The sequence below is a fragment of the Sordaria macrospora genome, chromosome 4, assembly GCF_033870435.1.
Source record: "Sordaria macrospora chromosome 4, complete sequence".
NCBI lineage: Eukaryota > Fungi > Ascomycota > Sordariomycetes > Sordariales > Sordariaceae > Sordaria > Sordaria macrospora.
In genome coordinates, this window is record NC_089374.1 from 3,689,377 (window position 1) to 3,710,665 (window position 21,289).

At 52.6% G+C, this 21,289-nt stretch overlaps 6 protein-coding genes across 6 annotated transcripts; 4 read left to right on the plus strand and 2 right to left on the minus strand.

Moving 5' to 3' along the window:
- The first annotated feature begins 79 nt into the window (after positions 1-79).
- SMAC4_12748 (uncharacterized protein) lies at positions 80-1,353 on the plus strand. The gene is made up of 4 exons (XM_024655699.2): positions 80-259; positions 431-466; positions 750-865; positions 952-1,353. Exons 1-4 carry the CDS (start codon positions 235-237, stop codon positions 1,003-1,005), a joined length of 231 nt encoding a protein of 76 aa, XP_024511546.1. The 5' UTR covers positions 80-234; the 3' UTR covers positions 1,006-1,353.
- A 145-nt stretch (positions 1,354-1,498) lies between these two features.
- Positions 1,499-2,687, minus strand: SMAC4_02269 (uncharacterized protein; the record flags this gene model as incomplete). Its single annotated transcript, XM_003350508.2, has 2 exons — positions 2,305-2,687; positions 1,499-2,246 (listed from the first exon to the last, which is right to left on the minus strand). The coding sequence occupies exons 1-2, from the start codon at positions 2,397-2,399 to the stop codon at positions 1,499-1,501; spliced, it is 843 nt and encodes a 280-aa protein (XP_003350556.2). The 5' UTR covers positions 2,400-2,687.
- Positions 2,688-3,177: 490 nt separating this feature from the next.
- On the plus strand, positions 3,178-4,401 carry SMAC4_02268 (uncharacterized protein; the record flags this gene model as incomplete). The annotated part of the gene is made up of 1 exon (XM_003350507.2): positions 3,178-4,401. One exon carries the CDS (start codon positions 3,178-3,180, stop codon positions 4,399-4,401), a length of 1,224 nt encoding a protein of 407 aa, XP_003350555.2.
- A 131-nt stretch (positions 4,402-4,532) lies between these two features.
- Positions 4,533-7,010, minus strand: SMAC4_02267 (uncharacterized protein). Its single transcript, XM_003350506.2, has 5 exons — positions 6,582-7,010; positions 6,386-6,430; positions 6,044-6,324; positions 5,184-5,951; positions 4,533-5,106 (listed from the first exon to the last, which is right to left on the minus strand). The coding sequence occupies exons 1-5, from the start codon at positions 6,643-6,645 to the stop codon at positions 4,897-4,899; spliced, it is 1,368 nt and encodes a 455-aa protein (XP_003350554.1). The 5' UTR covers positions 6,646-7,010; the 3' UTR covers positions 4,533-4,896.
- Positions 7,011-13,931: 6,921 nt separating this feature from the next.
- SMAC4_02266 (uncharacterized protein) lies at positions 13,932-18,437 on the plus strand (the record flags this gene model as incomplete). Its single annotated transcript, XM_066089737.1, has 5 exons — positions 13,932-14,400; positions 14,466-15,219; positions 15,284-15,919; positions 15,986-16,370; positions 16,424-18,437. 5 exons carry the CDS (start codon positions 13,932-13,934, stop codon positions 17,468-17,470), a joined length of 3,291 nt encoding a protein of 1,096 aa, XP_065946910.1. The 3' UTR covers positions 17,471-18,437.
- Positions 18,438-19,044: 607 nt separating this feature from the next.
- On the plus strand, positions 19,045-21,284 carry SMAC4_02265 (uncharacterized protein). The gene is made up of 5 exons (XM_003350504.2): positions 19,045-19,410; positions 19,534-19,669; positions 19,784-20,162; positions 20,234-20,445; positions 20,525-21,284. The coding sequence occupies exons 1-5, from the start codon at positions 19,125-19,127 to the stop codon at positions 21,081-21,083; spliced, it is 1,572 nt and encodes a 523-aa protein (XP_003350552.1). The 5' UTR covers positions 19,045-19,124; the 3' UTR covers positions 21,084-21,284.
- Positions 21,285-21,289: the final 5 nt, after the last annotated feature.

Here is a 21,289-nt window from a genome sequence, read left to right on the forward strand (position 1 = left end):
AAAGCTAAAACTTGGCACGGTGCACGTGACGCAGCACACGTTCTCACCTTAACAGGAACGTTGCTCCAAGCTTGTGCAACCAACAAACCACCACATCCGCCAAGACTCCACCTCCATCGTCCACTCGAACACAGTGACCCATTCGACATCACGACCCTTCCCGGCGCAATTCCACCACACCCCGACCGAAGTACCACAGACATCCCAGCACGTTATAAGCGGAAATAATTCAAGATGGCGGGCGATCTCGAGCATTACAGTTGGTTTCCCCGTTACATACGCCTTCCCCATTGTCTTGTTGTGCGCAATGGCGACTGCGACTGCGATTAGTGATGCAATTGGATCGCATCGCATCGCATAGCAACTGGTACTTACGAATACCTTGAGAGAGAGGTCATAATGCTAACCACTCTTTTGTGACTTGTTATAGAGCTGGCCCAGGACCCGGCGTTCGTTCGCCTGTCCAGTATGTAGCCCTTTCCTTGCGATTACTCCACTCCCGCTTTCCCCTACGAACCCTACGAACGATGATGGATCCATGTTTCGCCATGTTGTCCCGTGTCTCGGACCTATGTCAACACCAAATCAAGGCGGGTGCAAAACTCTGGAATATAAGCCTGGTCTATACCGGACTTGATAAAGCGCTACGTTACGAACATGGTTCCAAACAAGGATGGAAACCGGGGAGGGACTGCACAAGGCGGAGGAATCAAGTGTCGTCGTTAACACCGTCTGCCTTCTTCTCATAGACATGACCAGCAACCGCTACAAGTACTTCCGTTGGACTCCCCGCACCGCCAGGATCACTTTGACCTACATGGTTGTCGTTCCCGCTATTGTTGGATACGTTGCGTACAAGTCTGATGTGAGTTTATCCAACATAAAATGAAAAGCAACACAACCTGTGGATCGGGAGGAGAGATTGCTCACACAAGACACACACGCACATAGGGCAAGTACAACTTCCGGGCTAAGCGGAAAGGTGATGACATGCGGGAGTTTTAAAGTGGTGGGGGGTTTCAAGAGGAAGCAAGGGGAATTGTGAGGATGTGAGGATGTTTACATGAGGTTGACTGGCAACTGCTCTTAGGAGAGTTACAGGGGGAACACAGGACCAGGGGAACACAGAACCCGGGGATTGCTAGGGCCCATGAAACATACTATTGGAATCACTCTCCTTGATTTCCCAAGTTCTCACGCGCATCATGATACATCTGGATCAAGCGAACATCTTCCTAGTCGTGATGTCTTGGTCCGGCAACATTGTCCATAATATAATTTCCGTGTCCTTCGTGCAAAAATTGTGTTGCCGTCCTGAACTAGCCGCCGTGTATTGCTCGATAAGAGCCCCTCTTCCCACTCAGTAAAATCTTTCATATCGCAAAACTTCCATCAAAGATGATACTCGCTCGCGTGGTATCCAGCATGCACCAGGCCGATTTCGTCTTCTGCCCATCTGTTGCCGTACTGAAATCCTTTTCCCTCCTAGAATTACACCTCAAAATCCCCTCCTCCAATCTCCCTGCGGCATAATACCAGGTTCCCTCTGACCTCTATTCCGTCCACCCCTACTCTCCCTCCGTCCTCCCCAATCATACGAGTTTGATTCATACCGTCCTCCTCCTCCACCACCACCGCCACCGCCATTCCCACCACGGTATCCCCTTACCTGCGTTGGCTCATCCCCATACCGATCTCCCATCCCCATCCGATGATAATCCCTACCATAACCGCCGCCACCGTCCCTCCCTCTCGGCCCCGGCGGCGGCGGACTCGCAGCCGTGCTCCTCCCCTCTCCAATGCCCGACCCGCGTCCCGTCCTCGCCGCGCTCACCGGCTCGACCGCTCCGTCCAGGTCATTCGGCGGCAGGATGGCGCAAGAAATAAAATCGCCCGGCATGAACTTGGCATCGCCGAGCGTCTTGTGCGCGTCATCGTAGCAGGGGTCGTCATCGGGAAGCCCGGCGTCGGAGTCGGCTCCGGGGAGTCCGGCGCCGATGACCACGCTCCCCAGGTCCTTGGACACGTGCCGCGAGGAGTCCTGGCGCGTGTCGACGTAGATGAGCCGGAAGACGAGGCGCGTGCCGATTGCTGGGTGCGGCAGTAGACCTAGAGGATGGCCGCCGCCCGGTGACTGCTGCTGCTCGTCGGCCAGGTCGAGACTTAGTTCGTCTAGGGTTGTTGAGCGCCAGGCGGGGATTTCGACGTAGAGGGGCAGGTGCGAGTCTGAGGTGAATTCGCTCATGCTGAGAGATGTCAGCTGGGCTGTCTTGAAGGAAGTGGGGGATTGGGGCATGGCTCTACCGATGGAATGCGCCGGTGCGATAGTAAAGTCTGACGATGAAAGGTGGTTCTCGCTTGACAAGAGCGGAAGGCTCGTCTGAATGAGTTTGATCCATGTTTGGCTAAATGTTAATGTCCGATGACTATAGGATATTGTAATCTAGTCCGGTCGATTGAGTGGTGCAATTTGCAATAGGTCGTGAGCGTTGTCCGAAAGCAAAGATGAAGTTGTGATGAAGATGTTGATTGTTTTTACATATTTTAAGTGGCCAACTTTGCTTTCTTGCTATATTGTGATGAGACGCAAGTTTTGACTAAAAATACAGAACGTTGTGTTTCCCAGCTTCCTCATCGTATTCGAGAACATGAAGTGTGCAGATGCGGCTCATCGTGGCAGCTAGTGAACGTGCGTGGGATGGGAGAGCCCCGTCTGCGCCGCGATCCGACCCGTGGACGTCGGACATGTGGGGGGCGTTAGCTGTGCCCGGGCCGGTTCTTTGATGGCCGGGAATCGGCAGGCACCGTCATGGAGTTCAGGTCGCGAGTTCACATGCCCGCTGGGGCTGAAAGAAGTCGCTGGCAGGAGCTGACTGGTTCCTTGCGGCGCTTGCGCTAGCGCGTAGCGGCTCAAGACCGGTTCCACGGTCCCACTGCTCCGAAAAGTTTAGTGGAGTCGCACCCGACCTCCAGTGCAACGTCCGCCCGTAACTTCAAAGCTTTACCTCGACCATTTTATCTCGACATCACCTACGACAGATTGGAACACCTTGGAAGCTCAACACTACGATTAACAACAAGAAAACTCACGGCGCAATCTCATATCATCCGAACGAACAAGATCAAGAGACAACTCATAACTAAGAGGAGGGAACACCACCCCGAAACACCGCGACAATGGACTTCGCCGCCCTCATGTCCAAGGAGATCGCCAAGGCAAAAGGCACCACGAGCAACACCAAACCAACATCATCACTATCAAAAACAACAAACACAACCACAAAGGATACTAACACTCAACCCGACTCAACAGCCGCAGGAGCTTCCGCCACCACCACCGCCGCCGCCGCCGCCCCTCCGAAATTTATCTCCCGTCGCGAAGCCGAAGCCCAACGACAAGCCGCCTACCTAGCCGAGCAGAAGCGCCTAGAGGAAGAACGCGCCGCCAAGGCCGCCCTGAAGCGCAAGCGCGAAGAAGACGCCATCGAAGAAGCCAAAGCGCGCGAGGAGAAGAAACGGCGACTAGCCGAGGAATCGCGCGCCCGCCGCCTAGCCAAGGAAGCCGAAGAAGAGAAGGCCCGTCGCAAGCGTCTCGGTCTTCCTGATCTACCACCCACTCCCGCCGGCGATGGTTCCGAGAAGGAAGAGACACCCGTCACCAACGATTCCGATCTCGACGACGACGATGATCACGTAGACATCCCCGACGACGAACTCACCACCAAACTGCGCGGCCTAGGCGAACCCGCCTGTCTCTTCGGCGAAACACACGCTTCCCGCTTGCGCCGCTACCGCAAGGCCGCCGGGCTGGGAGCTCTGGGCCTGCCCACAGGGCCCATCACCACCTCCTTGTTGCCCGTGGCAGAAAAAGACATGAAAGTCCCCTCCACCTCGGCCGAGATCCCGCCCCCGACCGACCGCAAAGCCCGCCGCTACCTGTTCAGGCAGCTGGCGTCTTACTTCAACATGGTGCTGCGCGAATGGGAGATCGCGCTCGCCAAGGAAGACAACGCGGACACTTTCTCGGGGCAGGCCGCTCGCAACGCGATGGTGCAGTCCAAGGAGACGATGCGGCCGCTTTTCCGGAAATTCGAAAACGGCGACCTCGAGAAAGATATCCTGGAGGCGATTGTGGAGATTGTGAGGGCGGCGCAGGAAAGGCGGTATGTGGATGCCAACGATGGGTATCTGCGGCTGAGTATCGGCAAGGCGGCGTGGCCGATTGGTGTGACGATGGTGGGTATCCATGAGAGAAGTGCGAGAGAAAAACTGCATGATGGTGAGAGGGGACATATCATGGGTGGAGAGGTGACGAGGAAGTACTTGCAGAGTATTAAGCGGTGTTTGACGTTTGCGCAGGTGAGGTGGCCGCCGGAGGATGTTAGGCAGTTGATGGGTTAGTTGGGAGTAGGGTTGGGGCTTTTCGTATAGCAGGTCATAAGGACAAGGAAGGGGAAGCGGCGGAAGAAATAGTGATGATGATACCCATCTTGATTTTAAAGACGATCGTTCGACCTCAGGCTACGTCTGAACCCAGAGCTCGGGAAGCAGACGTTAGGCGTGAAATTGTGTCTGATATTGAGTGACTGTTTCTCTTCAGTTTGATTGTGCGAACCTAAAATATGCACAAGGGGACTTCCTAACTACATCCCCCTATCGATGGACACGAGCCGCATGATACTGAGGGAAGAATCCCCTGCAATGCCATGCCACCTAGCAACCCATAACGGCTAAAACCCTTCTTCATCCACGGTCTACTACTGCAACTAAACCCCACGCAACATTCTCGCCTTCCATGAAGGAGTTTGATTGTGGCGGCTCCGATGCTTACCTTCGTCCTTAAAGCTAGGGTGTTCCTCAGCTTCGCTCTTCTGAACCCTTCGGCTTCCTAGGCAGCTAGGCCAAGTCCCCAGCACCCTCCATGGCCATGCCCATGGGAATGTCATTCATTGATCCAGGCTTGCGGGTTCCTTTCACTTCGAGATCGGCAGCCATAATGTTCATGCGCCGGATCCTGTCGAGGGCTTGCTTTTCGTAGTCCTCAAACGTGTGGAGGGCGTATGACTGCATTTGCTGTCGAGAGTCGGTGGAGAGTGGCATGACCGACTTTTGAACGAAGGTGATGTTTGGTCAGCAAAAAGGTACTTGATAAACTGAAGAAATAGAGAGGTAACATGACATACCTTGTTGATAGCATCGATGCGTGCGTTCAGCTTCCCGTCCTTGATCATGGTGAACAGCTCGTCCTCAATCGAGGGGCCCGGCCCATTAAAGGCCTTCTGCATCGTGTCTAGCCTGACACAGGAGAAGGGCTTGAGGTACTGGACGATGGACTTGGTGCGGATATCGGCGTACAACTTGGGCACATGTTTTTGCAGGTAGATATCGAGGAGGTAGTCTGGTCGATACGACTCCAGGATCTCGATGCACGCAGCGTATCGGCCATTGACAAACTGTGTGATAGCCCGGCGGATGTGTGGTTCTCGTTGCAAAAACTCGCGGAAAGAGTCGTTGTCCAGAAGATGGGCCTGCAGCTCGTGCCTATCCATTGTGGCAAGCGCCAACAGACCGCCGTAGATGGCAACGTCGTTCGGGCTGGCGATCTGGTTGTAAACCTCTGGCGACACGTCGGAGTTGGCCTCAACAAAAGAGAAAGCGGCCTCCTTGTAGCGTTCCTGACCTAGCGCGGCAATGCCGTTTGCAATCCGGGCGTACGTTTTGAGGGCTTTGGCTTTCGGGTCCGAGTCGTTTGCGGAGTTGACGTGCTTGCTGAGATGATTGGCGACGGATTTCCAGTCGTGACGTTCGATGGCCACTCGGACAAGGAGTTTCCCAATGTCGACAAGCTGCTCTGTTGAGCTAACATCCGGCCTCATCTTCCAATAGCTGTCCATGGCAGCCTCGACGTCGCCGATGGCTTCAAAATGCTTGCCCAAATCCTCGTTGCCCATCTGTATAGAGTAACAAAAGTGTACCGGGTTAGTATCATAGTTGTCACTCTTTCTTGTCACTCTTTCTTTGGGGGAACCCCTCAAGTACATACCCTTATGCTCTCCTTGATCAAGTTGTTCTTGTAGCCTTGAAGCTCAGCTTGCAGATGAAGTGTAGTTTCGCGGTTCTCCTTCGCCTTGGCGTCCAACCATGCCTTATCCAACAAGGCCTCTGGCTCGTTGCGAGCTGCTTGGAAAAGGGAGTTGACTGCCATCTGGTACCTGAGGATGTCCTTGCCAGCCTTGGCCTCCTGTACCGCGGCTTTGAGTGCATCGACACATAGCGGGACTGAGCTGCGGCCAATGTGGAATAGACGTTCGAATCGTGTACGTCCTGGACGTTGTAAGTCAGAGGGACATATACATTTATCCTCTGGGAGGGAAGTGAAGTATACCTTTGTAATTCTGGATGTAAAGATCAAGGTCGAATTTCGGTGTCTCTGTGAGCAGACAATGTAATCAGCATATAACATCATACAAAGAAGCGGCAAGGAGTACCAAAATAATATTATCTGAAGACAGGGGGGTAGGCCAAAAACTGGCATGAGAAAATGGAACTTGTGGGAACAGATACGAGCTGGACTGCTTTACCTTTGACGATGACGCCGCCTTGATCCTCGATAGACGTAAAGAAGACCAATTTCCGGTCGTCCATTTTGCTAAGGTTGGGTCGTGAAGCTGGACGAGTGTGTTGTCGATATGATTTAAGCTATAAAAATAACCCAGTAAATTGTTGATGCTGCTATTCTGTCGCTGCAGTGTGTGTAGGTAGTGGTCGTGAAGCTATCACTCAGTCGCGGCTGATGGAGGGACAAGGGTACCGTGTAGGTGAGGTTGCCTGCGGTGGAGTGGGAGGCAGGGATGGTGGGGGTCATCCAACCGTTCTTGCCAGGGCATGATGGCTTGCCCGGCAGGCACGACAGGGCGGGGTAGCTTGGCTACAACCTAGGTGGGGCCGACAACCCTCTCCCGCAAAGGTTCTCATCACACCTTTAAAGCCCCTTCCCGCCATTCACCGGAAAGAATTCTTGTCAAACGGGTTATCATCCTCGACAACTTCTATGAAGGAACCTCGAGATTTTCTAGGCACATTCTAGGGTAAGCTGTCTGAGCTACATATTAAAACATATCCTTCCGTTAGACAACGGCCCGAGACACCTTACTCCCCCTTGAAGGCGTCCGTGTCCGTTGATATGAAAAGACAACGTGAGTTGCGAGAGACAGCTGACAACTGCCGAAGCTCGACGACACTCTCAGTTCCTGTGGCCATCTTTGTTCATCTGGAAAACCGATGAGGAAGTCTCGATGAAAAATACGATGTTGCTAGTCCCGTCGGTCAGGAGAATGCCAGTTAATAGCGCTCATAGCTGGTGGTTTCTAACTAGGTACATATGTATTTCCTGTCCTCACCCCCAACAGGTGCCAAGCACTTAAACTTCCACTGCTGTTGATGAACCTCAAGATACAGAGAATCCGTTAACGAGGACTTGTGATGCTTTGAACGCTTTCACTGAGGTCTCTTAACGTATTGCTGCAGATTGTGCTGCGGTAGAAGTCCATCAGTGAAGGTTATAGTATGGCATATGGCCGACTGCCATGTTGATGTCATGTTAAGCGTTCAAGTTGTGTACCGCATACATTGCAGGCATTTCTATCAGAACTCATTCCTGAAAAGTACAAAGTCAACCAGCAGTAGTTAAAAGTGAACATCGGTGAGAATCGTCGTTCGCATATTCCTGTCCAGGTAAACCGTTAGGGCACATTTAGAACCACAATGCCAAAGGCCCCCAAAGCATCTGAATTCATGGAACATCTGGTTTGCAAGCTCGATCCTCGTCGTGCGTGTGGGGGGTTAGCGTTCAATGCCGGTGGTTCGGTCTAGTTTAAGTCAAATAGGGGCATTTGGTTCAGATTCCGGCGGTGGAACCATGCTCGTAGTGCTATGCGGCGAAACTGTCGGCAAATATCACGGCTCACACGGGTATGATGGAGTAGGGTACATCTCACAAAGGCGAAGGATGTTAAAGGGGGTTTCCATGAAAGGGGTCCATGAGCTTTCGGTTCGTAACTTTTCACCTCTAGCAGCGGCTACGTATGGAGATGTGCGGATGGGGGTGCAGCGAAGGATGAAAACTCAACCGACATACCTGACTATGCAGTATTTCCCCGAGATCGTCCTGAAGAGCTCCTGCCTAGTGCAAGTCAAAGCCTTGGGAGATCTCCATTCAACATCATATATCTCCAGACGAACCGCATATCCATGACGTGGATATCTATACGACGATGTGGTCTCCCGGTTGGTGCTAGTGTTGTACCGTCCCCTGGTGTTGATCTGCCCAGCTACTGTAGTAACTCATTACCCTGTGCTTTTCTGAAGTCTGGACTGAGCTTTTGTTTGTCGAGTTCGAATGCTTTCTTTTGGGTTTAGAAGACACCGAATGTGAACAAAGCACGGTACAGCATCAGTTTGTAAGCGAGATAGACGTTCCACTCACGTAGTTTAAGGGAGGCAGTACTAGTATCTCGTCATTGCTCGCTTGCTAAGTCCTTGTGAAACGTTTAAAGGTTTAACCAGGAGCCTACCACCTCTGCCATCCTACCCTCACTGCATTGAATGGCAAAACATTAGCGTGAACTGCTTGCGAATGGGCGGTTTGGTGGTTTGAACATCGTGAAACATCTCACCGGATCCGAATGCCTGCGCAGATCCAACACTTTTTGGCGATACGAGTCGATACGAATATCACACATTAAAAGAATTGGTGAGTGGTTGGAGTCTTGGAGATGCAGTGGACGGAAAGAGCAAGTGCCCTCGTGAGCATCTACCAATAGTGGAATAGTTTGCTACATTGCCAAGCCATGTGTGCGTTTCTCGTGTAGTGTAGTACGTACTGTGCATTCCTAAATGCTGGATGGCGCCATGTCCCTATCACGAGCCTCCGGCAACGGGGCGCTGCCACTGAAGTGCTGACATTTTTGGTGGAGAAGAGATAGCTGCAAAAGCCCCGAGGGGCGGAATGGGGTGTGTAGGCGAGGTAGGATGCGGCGGAAGCTTGACCGTAAAGCAAAGGTACGGAAACTTAAATGCTTCCGCAGTGTGTGTGCCAGCCCTGGCTCATTCTGACCGTATCCCGTCAGAAACCGACTCTGAGGGTCCCTTCGCTGCCGAATCGGCGATGACGGAGGAGGTCTCGCAAGGCTGACTTGTGGAGAGAGTCATGGAGTCCAAGCAAAGCCGCGGAACAGCTTATCGATCGTGTATCCAATGTATCCATAGATGTTATGTAAAACTGTCATGGCAGCCTCTGATTGTACAACGTGCGGATGCATCGATGGGAATGGAGTCATGGAGCTGCGTGATTTTAGCGAGTCGCTATGGTTTCTTGGCCTTCCACTTGCTGGATGGAGAAGGGGAAAAAACTCACCCCTGGAATGCATGGAAGTCGAAGAAAAGGGGTAAAAGATTTCTAACGTTGCATACATACATAATGTACCGCTCGTGTGTACATCATGCTTTCACGTAAGGTACCCAGTAAGAGTTTGGCAGCTGAGGCCGATATTGGGATGGGGAAGAAGATCTTTTTGTGTTATATAGCTGCCTAATATCTCTTGGTATTGAAGGGCTCCAAACGGTACCGTATCACGTCCGAGTTGGCGGGCATTGGCACGACTCCCGCGCGGCTTGCGTCTAACATTGAGATTCTTGTTGGTTCATAGTATCACCAATTATGTTAGCTTCAAGCTGAAGTCCCCCGAGGTACCTGTACTTGCCGAGGCTGTCCCGTATCGCATCCGCCGCAACTCTCCCTTTTTCTCAGCAAAAAGACTCGATTTGGTGTTCAATTAGCGGTGTTCCCGGCTGCGGCTCGGCGTTGATACTGTACGTGTGAATGCCTGTCACCCAAGATGATTCAAGGGGATATCTCTGCTCTGGCACAAGCCAAGCAGTGCGTCTTCAGTTGATGGCAGAATGGGAAACGTGGAAACGCCAAAAGTCGAATGTGGGATTTGTGATTGGCCGTGTGTTCGGATCCGAAAGGGAAAGCCGCCAAATGGATATGTACTAATGGGCTTACGTTTACGTCAGCCAAGCGATTAAGCGTGCTTTTTATGCATCCGGTGGCTCAAATCGACGTCTAATCCCTGCGAGATCCCTGTTGGTCCCTTGTGCTTTCCCCATCTTCTTTTTTGACAACCATCCCGTCCCAAACCGATTTCGCTGTTCACAGCACCTGCCGTCAACCCCCAATTGCTGCCATTCAGCCAATTCCACTTTCCCTGCAACGAGCGACTCTGGCGGCTTTCTTTCAGTCAGCCATTTTTTCTCAGTTTTCCTCTTTTCAAGACGATATGTGGTGACCGATGTTCCAGGAATGCCCGACCACTTTGCGCTATCTCTTCTTGGCTTCCATTTCGGCGGGGGGTTGAAGTCAGAGTGACCTGACCGACCTCTGACCGACTGTGGAAGCGCACCTCTTGGAAGCAAAAACGAAGGTCGGCCTCGCAATTGGGCACTGACTCAAGGTTCGGATGCTGACCGATCAACCCCCAAAACTGGCGCGCGGCTCTTGGGAAGGGACAAACAAGCCCGACAAGAAAGGGAATGCCCATGATTGATAGTCTCGCACATGACAATTTCTCACAGTCATCGGTCATCACAGAAGTGGAAACGCAGCCAAGGAACCTTACTCGCACGGCGTGGCAGATGGAGACGCGGAAAGTTCTTTTTTTTTCACAAGAATCCTTCTCTTCTCCAGTTCCAAGTTCCTAGCGGGCACCTCCTGGCCTTCCACCATGTCGCAAATTTTGGAAATGTGAATGCTGGTCGCAGCGCCGGTGCATCAGAGTCAAAAAAAAAGACCGACTCCAGTCCACCGCCTCGGGACCCCATCATTCGCCGACTGGCTCTGCGAATGGCGCTCAGCCCGAGTCCTAGGCGTGGCACGGTGGACCCGGGGCCGCTCGGCGTCGATACCCTTCGCAAAGACCTGCCGGATCCAGCAGACTTCCGTGTTCTTCGTCTAGCGCATCTAGCACCGGACCGGGTCTCACCGGACTTCCAGAGCTCCGTGCTCGGCAATAAGCCGCGTTGGGGAGGACCTTTGCAAGGGCTGTTGCCCTTTTGGGGCTCCTCGGATCATTTCTGACTGCGTTAGGAAGATTGAGGACAATAGCGTATGCACAGTGCATGCACCTTGGCAACGTTAACATGCGTGTTGGAGACGTTGATGGGAGCAACGGGGCGGGTTGCGCATTGCGGAAGGAGGTTCTGCTCTTCGTCGGCCTTACCAACGTCGTCCATGATCGGCCAAGTAGTTCAACACGGTGGGTTTGAAGTCCTCTACACTGGCTGACTGGCATCATTGAGGACGGTAGAAGCCAAGATGGAACGGAGCACTAGGTTCCATTGCCTCGAAATTCAACAACCTGCACGGTATCGATATGTATGACTGCCCTACTCATGTAACAAGGCAAAATAAGTGGTGAAAGTGGTGATGTGCAATCCATGTAGTGTGATGCATCCGGCCGCGGCGGGCGGATGAGGACCGACTCCTGCCCTGGATTCCGCGGCCTCTGATTGAACGGATCACTCTAATCACTGGCGACTTCCTCTTGGAGACGAACATCCACCACGGGACGCTAGGTACCTCACCTCTCGCAGCGGCTTTTTCACCATCGCATCCACCAACAACTCGAAAACTGCTCTTGGCATTTCTCGACACGCATCATGAGGGATTTGGCAGGCCATACAGTTGGCCGGAGACAAATTGTGTCTGTTCCGAAGCTATGCACTTGCTTCGCACTTGCTTCTTTTTCGTGACGGTGAGTGAATCGTCTGGAGGTAATGGTGCGGTTGTTGAAGGACTGAAAGTCGTTGACCATCAAACTTCAAGATCATGCGGCAAGGCTGTTATAGGTTAAAATTTCAGCCATCGCTTGGCTCATTACGTCGTTCCCTTTTTGGGTATAATTTGGAGTCCGCTTTCTTCCATCCGGGGAAAAACCCAAAGATCGGACGGACATGGACGGGACCCCTCTTTTCAACCCTCGTCGTCAATGTGTGTCGCAACAGGCCCGGGCGGTTCGTTGACGTCCTGACACAGATGCCACGATCTATTGGCTCGACGATGCGGTGGCAGCATCGACAAGGAGCTTCTAGCATCGAATTTGGAATCGAACCTTATTCTAAGGTATGCATCTTCCTGATCCCCCAAGTGGAAGTCCACTCCCATACAGTACCTCCCGTGCTCCCCTCAGGCCGGCGGCTCCCGCAGTGCCAGGTAGCAGCAAGTGGCCAGTGGCAGAACAGGGCAAGCCCGAAACGTAGCAAGGTAGCGTTGTCCTGTGTCAGTCCCAACAGCTTGGAGACCTGGTCCCCGCCTGGCTCCTCATTTACGTCCTTGATTCTTTTTCATGCTTTCTTTTAGATAGCGGTGAACCTCAACTTGGCCGTCAGCCTTCGCCCATCAACATGTACCGTTGAAACAGATGTCCAACACCGACGGCAAACCCCTTCCCTTTTTCGCCCACTTACCGGTACAGTACGGTACAAGCACACAGCATCCCTTCCCCGTTCCCTTCTTCCCAAGTTTCTTTCACCCCCTTCCCTGCAGCACCAGGTACCTCCAGCCTCACTGTATCTCTCTCTACCTGCACTTCCTTCGCTTCTTCCCTGCCTGTACACTACTCAATCACCCCTCTCCTGTTTCTTATTCTTTGGCCCCCCAAGCTAACGCTGTCAACTTAGCATATACTGTACACTGTACGTACTTCAACCCCCTGATTCCATATCCTTACTCGGGAAATAAAGCATGCGTACCCTGTCCTATACCCGGACACCACCTCTTTGTTTGTAGGTATGTATCGAGCATTTCTTTGACCTCTAAAAAGACACTCACTGGGATGGTCGGCGGACAGGGGAGCTCTCCTTGGCCTGTGTTTGGGTTCCTCGCCTAATCCATCGATTTTTTCAAGACAGGTTCGTTCGGGGTTAATTGTTCTCTCAGGTTTATTTCCGCCCGAAGTATCTGCAATCTTGTGGTGGTTGTTCAAAAAAGAAAAGCATCGACGCCCGCTCTGAGCGAGACAACCATTCCCCAGTCGATTCTTCAACTGGCAAATCCTTCCCCAAAGCGAAAGCAGCTGTTGAACCCACCCGGGTCTCCAACCTACCCGGTCGGTACATTTCTGCTTACACATCCTGTGCAAAGTACCACTGGGTATCGGAACCGGCACGCCCCTCCGCCTTCAAGGTAGCAAAACCTCTTGCCTTCTTGGACTATCCAGCCTTCCTAGCGGTTCCACCTCCACGCGGGATCCTGTCGCCTCTTGCGGATCTACACTGGCTCTTGGACGCTAACAGTAGGACAGTGTTCAAACTCTTTCCCCTATCAGCAGCCTTCCCTTCTTTTATCCAGCGGAGTGAGACCGAGCCAAGTGGATAGGACACCCAAACTTCTTCGACGACGTCCACTTCTCGCAGTTCGTCGGACGGCTGTTGGTTTCGATCCACCCCAAGTCTCCAACGGCCCTGACTCCCGGCTCGGTAAAAAATACTCCCCTGACCTTGTACATACTGTTAGACACCAGTATACTACCTTGGGCTTCCCACGGGTTTTCATTAGTCTTTCTGTTACTTTTGGTTGGAACGTTTCTTAGATCCAGTCCAACAAATCGACAAGCAAAGCAGCCTAAACCAACCCCGAGGACCAAACATCAGCTCACCACATACATACTCCTTCCTCTTCTTGTTTCTCGCCTGTTTGGTGTCGGTTTAAGCGTGGCCCAAAATTTGTCTTCCCAGCGGGGTCTGACTGTTTCTGAAAGCCCTTAGATCCTCACATGAACATGCTGATCAGGCCAAGGGATTGTTAAAACGGGTTAAAAATTAGACAGAGGCCAAATCAGGGACACGACACGGAGTAAAAGGCCCCACGCAGAATGCAAATCAAGAGAACAGAAAAAGCCATGGCCGACCAAGGGAGCACCATCTCTTTGGATGCTAGCACAAGTATTGGTCCCGTCACCGAGACTACGAGGGCTCGCCAAACCCGCCCTGTCTCACAGCCATCCAACCCTTCTGGAACCAGTACCAATACCAACGAAGTATCACTGAGCGCCGGTGGCTCTAGAAACTCCCCCGACATGTACGAGGATGACTCGATGGACGTATCTCAGCACGATCATGCCTCTCCTTCCGAAAGCGTACAGTCTTCCTCAGCCCAACAGCCGTTGAAATCAGAATCCGAGGACATACCTGGAGACGCAACGGGGCATGCTTCCTCCGAACCCCCAACGCTGCCGGCACAGAAACGTCGCAGAGTCACCAGAGCCTGCGATGAGTGCCGCAGGAAGAAGATCAAGTGCGACGGCAAGCAGCCATGCTCACACTGTTCAATCTATAGCTATGGTAACACAAACACCGCTGGCTCTCCACGATGTCTTCAGTCCAACCCCTGCTGACAAGACTCCTAGACTGTACTTATGACAAGCCGTCTAACCGACGCAGAAATCCCGCGCCACAGTATATCGAGGCACTCGAGAGCCGACTTCAGCGTGCCGAGTCTCTGCTGCGCAAGTTCGTCCCGGACATAGACTTGGCCGACCCTAACCTTGACCCAGCAATTCAGCAAGAGTTTCGGGCCAGGGAGCAGGCAAGAGCGCGAGCGGCAAAGCTGAAAGGCGAAGCAGCCCCAAAAGAGCCCGAGGTTCAGGATGCCCAAATCATGTCCATGATTGACGCTATCGGGCAACTCGATATGAAAGAGGACGGCGAGTGCGACTTCCGCGGCATCTCCTCCGGTGCTGTTTTCTTCGGACGCATGAAGGACCACTTTAAGGGCCTACTAAGCAACGATTACAAGATTCCTTTTCTACCACGACAACCTGAGAAGACCGGCCTATTCAGTCTCAATTCCCCACAGGCCACTCCTGGTTCGCCTTGGGAAGCATCATCTTCACCAAATGTCTACGACCTACCCCCACAAAACAGGGTCCGCACTCTGTGCTATTATGCACTCAGCTGCGCTACATGCCTTCTCCGTGTTGTACACAAGCCGACGTTCTACGAAGCGCTCGACAGGTTGTACGAGAAACCCCAAGAAACCTGGGGAATCGAAGAACACAGGTTCTTGGGTCTGTTGTATGCTGTTATGGCACTCGGAACCATGTACAACATCGATGAGAACCCGGGAAATCATACTACTCATCAGGCAGCGATGGAGGAAGGGTAAGTCAAATCTCATTCCCACTTATCGTTGGGTTACTGGATATTTCTAACCATATTTTGACAGGACCAAATACTACACATCTGCGCGATTGCTATTGCAAGACATCGCTGAGTGCCGGGATATGACCTCGCTTCAAGGGCTTATCTTTGTGATTCTCTTCTTGCAAGCGTCCTCGAATATTAGCGCCTGTTATGCTTTCTTGGGCATCGCCTTACGCTCTTGTATACGAATGGGGCTTCATCGTCACTTGCGACATGCCAAGCTTACCCCTATAGAGGATCAAACCAGGCGCAGAGTGTTCCATGTGGTACGACAAATCGATATATACGTCTCGGCTGTTCTTGGGTTTCCGGTCTTGCTACATGCCGACGATATCGACCAACCACTGCCGACTGAGGTGGACGACAAGTACATCACCAAGGATGCGATACTCACACCGGATCCGGACGAACGCCCGTCCTTTTTCGAGGCGTTCAATGCCCATCATAGGCTCATGTGTATCTTGGCTCGACTTATCAGAACGGTTTATCCAGTCAAAGGCGTGGAAGACTGCGCTCTAAAGGGCGATACCGAAAATGCCACCTACACGATCAGCTATGTGCGGATCAAGGAGATTGAGCGACAACTACAAGAGTGGTTTGACCAATTACCGCGGTATTGGCGACCTGGTCCCGACGATGACGATATAGAGGTGATTCGGTGAGCGGACAAATCTAAAACACAGTTGTGCATCATGGATGGCTTGCTAACTCGGCATCACAACAGTGTTCGAACCCTCTTGCGCTTTGCATATGGCCACGTGCAAATGATGCTATACCGACCGTTCTTGCATTATGTCTCCGCTCGCATGACAGCAGGCAAGAGAATCGACGACCGATACTACAACTGCGCTGCCGCCGGAATCAGTGTGTCTCGCAACATTGTCCATATCGGCCTGGAAATCCAGAAACAAGCCCACCTGATCGGACCGTACTGGTTCCTTCTCTACACGGAGTTCTTCGCAATTCTCTCTCTGGTCTACTACGTTCTGGAGAATCCAGACAAGACAGGATCTGCCGAGATCCTCGCGGATGCTAAAGCCGGCAGGGATGTGATAGCTCACCTTGCCCAGAGGAGCCTGGCGGCAGATCGGGTAACAACTGCGTTGAACGTAAGTACATATCCTACTCGTGGCAAGCTGCTGTACTAATTACCTATCCTTAGACACTCTTCGACCAACTGCCAGAGCAACTCAAGAACGGCACTCACCGACCGGCACCAACAAAGAAGAGATCATACGCTCCCGGGTCCAAGGCGGGCAGCATCTCCATCCCTAGCCATGCTCAGGCCATACTACATGACACCTTGCCACAGCGGAGATCCGATGAAATAGTTCGACCACAAAGCGGTCCGATCCGAAGAGAGACCCATCACAGACATCCCCAGCGAACAACATCATTCGACACTGTGGCGCTTCACCAACCTGGTATGCCTGGCCACCACTTTGCAACGCAGGCAGCGGCTTTCCAGGACCTCCTGCCACTAGACATGAGCAGCATAACGGGCTCCGACACAAGCTCTAACCCCGGAGCGCCACCAGTCATGCACAGACAACAGCACCATCGCCAACAGAGTGGTTTCCAAGCACAAACGCCTACAACTGGGGCACTCTACAAGCTGGACGCCATGATGTTTCCCTCCGGGGACCCATTCGCCTATCCCACGCCACTTCTCGACCAAACAGGAGGAGGTGGACACCACGCAGTATCAGGCCAACCACCGCCGCCCATCCCAGCCGGATCCGTGGGCCCAACTCCTGGGACCGCCGGACCGGAGAACATGCAGCTCTACATGTCTGGTTTCTACGACGACGGCAGCATCGAAGGGCAAGTGCTAGGTCCGGTAGCGCCCTATCTGATGCAACATGGTGGACCCGAGCCGAATCCGCACGCTGGAGTCTTGGATCCAGCAGCGCAAATGTCTTATACGACGATGCTCAACTTGCATCTACAACACCAACAACGGCAGCAACAACAGCAGCAGCAACACGGGCAAGATGGGAGACCGGGGTTGGGACCAGGACGGGGACCTGGTCAACAACATCCGGGTATGCATCAGCGACACGCACATCAACAACATCAGCATCAGCATCCGGGACTTCAGCATCATCAGCGACACCACCAGAACGATATGATGGAAGGGATTTTCAGGGGGGAATGGGAGGATATCCTTGGGGGTGGTGGGCCGCCGCCGGGGGCGGGGTATCGGTGAATGGAGAAGGAATTTAGGCGTGGTCAAACGAGATGAATAAAGCATCGAACTACATTCTGGATTTCGAGTCAACGACAACTTCTGCACGCTGGAACTAGACTAACACGCCGTCTTGCACCGTCTTCCAATCAGGCATGCATTGTCAGACATCCAATTGCTCGGTTCAGAAAAACCACGAAACTCTATCGGATACCTGACGAGAAACAGAGCATGAATGACGACCTGAAGTCGCTTATACATGCAGATGGTGTCTCTCTTCACCATCTCGCTCGTGCAGGCAGATTCCAATAGGGTGCTGGATCCAGAAGGAATCATCTTGTTACGTGAGCAAGCAAGCTGGTATAAGGAGGAAAGCCGCCACCAGTCAGAGTTCCAGTGGAATCAGTACCGAGAAAAACGGATTAGATCTGAACTTATCAAGTGAGGTTGAAAGTTCATGTTCCGTCTACCCAGCCGGGGCCCACCCAAGTTCGTGGAACACGGCAGGCCAACCACGACTACGACGGGGCCCAGAACGGATGCAGAGAGGGTATGGGTGGAACAGAAACAACGGCGACAGCCACGAGCAGGAGTAAAACAGGAGAAAATCCGTTGAAAGGAAGGACCAAAGAGGGCGATGATTGTAAGGTGGAATTATATATTCTATCAGTCGTGGGGTGGCGGTGACATTTGCAGCATGGCGGTACGGCGGTACGGCGGGTATAGCTGCGGTTCTGATACCCTATTTCTCATATGCTAGACTACAAAGTTTAAGGGATCAAGAAGTTTCCTGACAGACCTTTCTTTGATACTGGTTTGGGCTCGTGTCTAGGGATTCGACAGGGTCGATTTGGGAGTAGTCATGATCATGGGACAGGAACAGAAAATGCAAATGGAAAGGAATTACACATCTACATATACTCAATTACTCACTCAGATTGACGTGTCTCGTGCAGTCTTTGTTATTCGATGTTCACTCAGACACCAGTTTTTTTGCCATCGGGATTTGTATGGTTCAAGACCATAATAGCACTGCTCAGTGTAGCCGGTTCTCAACAACGCAACTTCACTTCAGCCAACTCAAATCACATATCGCCTTAAGCTAGAGAGAGACGTCATTACTTCTTTAGTACATATTGTCGAGTATCTAGCTCTGCTGGCTTCAAAACTCGAAATGTTAACGGCGACGAGGTACCTGAGAGATATGGATAGTACTTGTACTGCATGTGTAACATACGGTAATGCATCAAGTTGTGGTGTAAGTAACGGAAATGCATCGCACTGTGTAACTCTACCACTCATTGGGACGACATACGATACTGTTTGCTCGCATATCAAGTCTTTTGAGAGTTTGCATCTGTGGTGTATCATCCATATGATAATTCTTGTGATGAATAATTGGCAACTTCAGGCCTTATATGGTACCATTGAGTGATATAGCTTCTTGTCAAAGACCACGCACAGTGAATATGTTGCATTTCAAACACTGGATGCCTACAAGAAATAACTCGGATCCTTGATCACCACTCATAACTTATAGATTCACTTCCACTGACTGAACATTTCAATACAGGTCCCGTCTCTCTCCCCCCCCCCCCCCCCTCCTCTCCACCATCACTCTTATCCAGTCGTCGTTCACTCACAACGGGCAACCCCGTTGTTGTCTTCACAAAGGATGGACCGGAACAGCGTCAACTATGCCGTCTACCTCGTAACGGACTCAACCCCCGCCATCCTCGGCGACCGAGATCTCTACGAGGTCGTCGAGGCCTCGGTCAGGGGTGGCACCACTATCGTCCAGCTCCGCGATAAGACGAGCGATACGGGGGACATGATTGCCATGGGCAAGAAGCTGCACGCAATCACCAAGAAGTACAACGTCCCGCTGCTCATCAACGACCGCATTGATGTTGCTCTGGCTGTTGGGTGCGAGGGTGTTCACATCGGGCAGGATGATATGGGTGAGTTTGACATGAATGACCATTTGCTCATCATCAGCTTCTTTTCTCTCACTCACCCACTTGAACATGATCGAATATAAGGAGAATGAAAAACATGGGATTAACTTTCATTGCTGGCAACAGAACTATCCACCGCAAGACGACTGCTCGGCCCAGATGCCATCATCGGAGTCACAGTCAGTACCATAGAGGAAGCCATGGTAGCCTGCAAAGGCGGCGCGGACTACCTGGGCATTGGCACCGTTTATGCCACTCCAACGTGAGTGAGATAAAGAAGCTTTTACATATCACCGTCGTCTATCACCATATCATGATGATGGCAAAGCCCATACCCAAGCTCTTCAATGCTAATGACATGAATCCACAAATACAGAAAAACCAACACCAAAAACATCATCGGCGCCGCCGGCGTCCGCGACATCCTCCAAGCCATGGCGGATGCCGGCTACGACCACGTCAAGACCGTCTGCATCGGCGGCATCAACGCCGAGAACCTCCAGCGGATCGTGTACCAGAGCGAGGCGCCCAGCAAGAAGCTTGACGGAGTCGCGGTTGTGAGCGCCCTCGTGGCTGCTCCGGATCCGGAAGCGGCAGCTAAGAACCTGGTTGTTCTGTTCAACTCGCTGCCGCCTTTCATAAGGGAACCTACGGGCCTGAGGGGCGAGACGGCGGATGCCATTCTCAAGCTTGTGCCGGATGTGGTTCGGGAGGTGGCGAACAAGAAGCCGTTGTCACATAATATGACGAACCTGGTAGGTGCAACTCCGTGTGCAGTTAGAAAGTACAATATGACAGATTGCTAACGGGGGCGATACAAACAAAGGTGGTACAAAACTTTGCGGCTAATGTCGCCCTCGCCATTGGGGCGTCGCCCATCATGGCCAACTACGGCGAGGAAGCCTTCGACCTGTGCAAGCTAGGGGGCGCACTAGTCGTGAACATGGGTACCGTCGACCCAGACGGGCTACAGAACTACCTCAAGGCTTTGCGGGCGTACAACTCGGTTGGCCAGCCGGTTGTTTACGATCCTGTTGGGTAAGCATTTCATTTCCCATCAGTTTCCTTCCGCCATCCTCGAGGGCTCCCAAGACACCACTAACACATCACTGCACAGAGCCGGCGCAACCACCCTCCGCCGCGCCGCCGTGAAAACCATCCTCTCGAACGGCTACCTCGACATAATCAAAGGCAACGAAGGCGAGATCCGCACCGTCTACGGCATCGACGGGCACGGCACCATCCAGCAACGGGGCGTCGACTCCTCCTCGGAGCTCGACGTCTCGCAAAAGGCCGAACTAGTTCGCAAGCTCGCGGCGCGCGAGAAGGACGTGGTCGTCATGACGGGCGAGACCGATTACCTCAGTGACGGACAACATACGTTCCGCATCGACAACGGACATGTCTACCTGGAGATGGTTACCGGCACGGGCTGTGTTTTGGGGACCACCATCTCGGCCTTTGTCGCGGCGTTCCCGCAGGATAAGCTGGCGGCGACGGTGGCGGCGTTGTTGCACTTTGAGATTGCGGCGGAGAGGGCCGCGGAGCGGAAGGATGTACAGGGCCCGGGGACCTTCGTGCCGGCTTTCTTGGATGAGTTGTTCAAGATTCGGAAGGAGACGGGTGAGAGCAAGCTGGGGTGGTTGAAGAGTGCTAAGCTTACTAGGCTGTCGTAGGTAGGTATCTCTGGGATTCCATGTAAAGGTCAGGAGAGGATATGCAATGACTTTGTACCGTGGCATCATCACATCCAACCTTGACACCTATGGTAGTTTCTTTATTGTGTGTCTGAAAAGACAAACCACTGGCAACCCACCCTCAACAACATCTCGCCCAAATCCCACATATCTCCTCCCCATCACCCACCACCCCCTATGGCCCC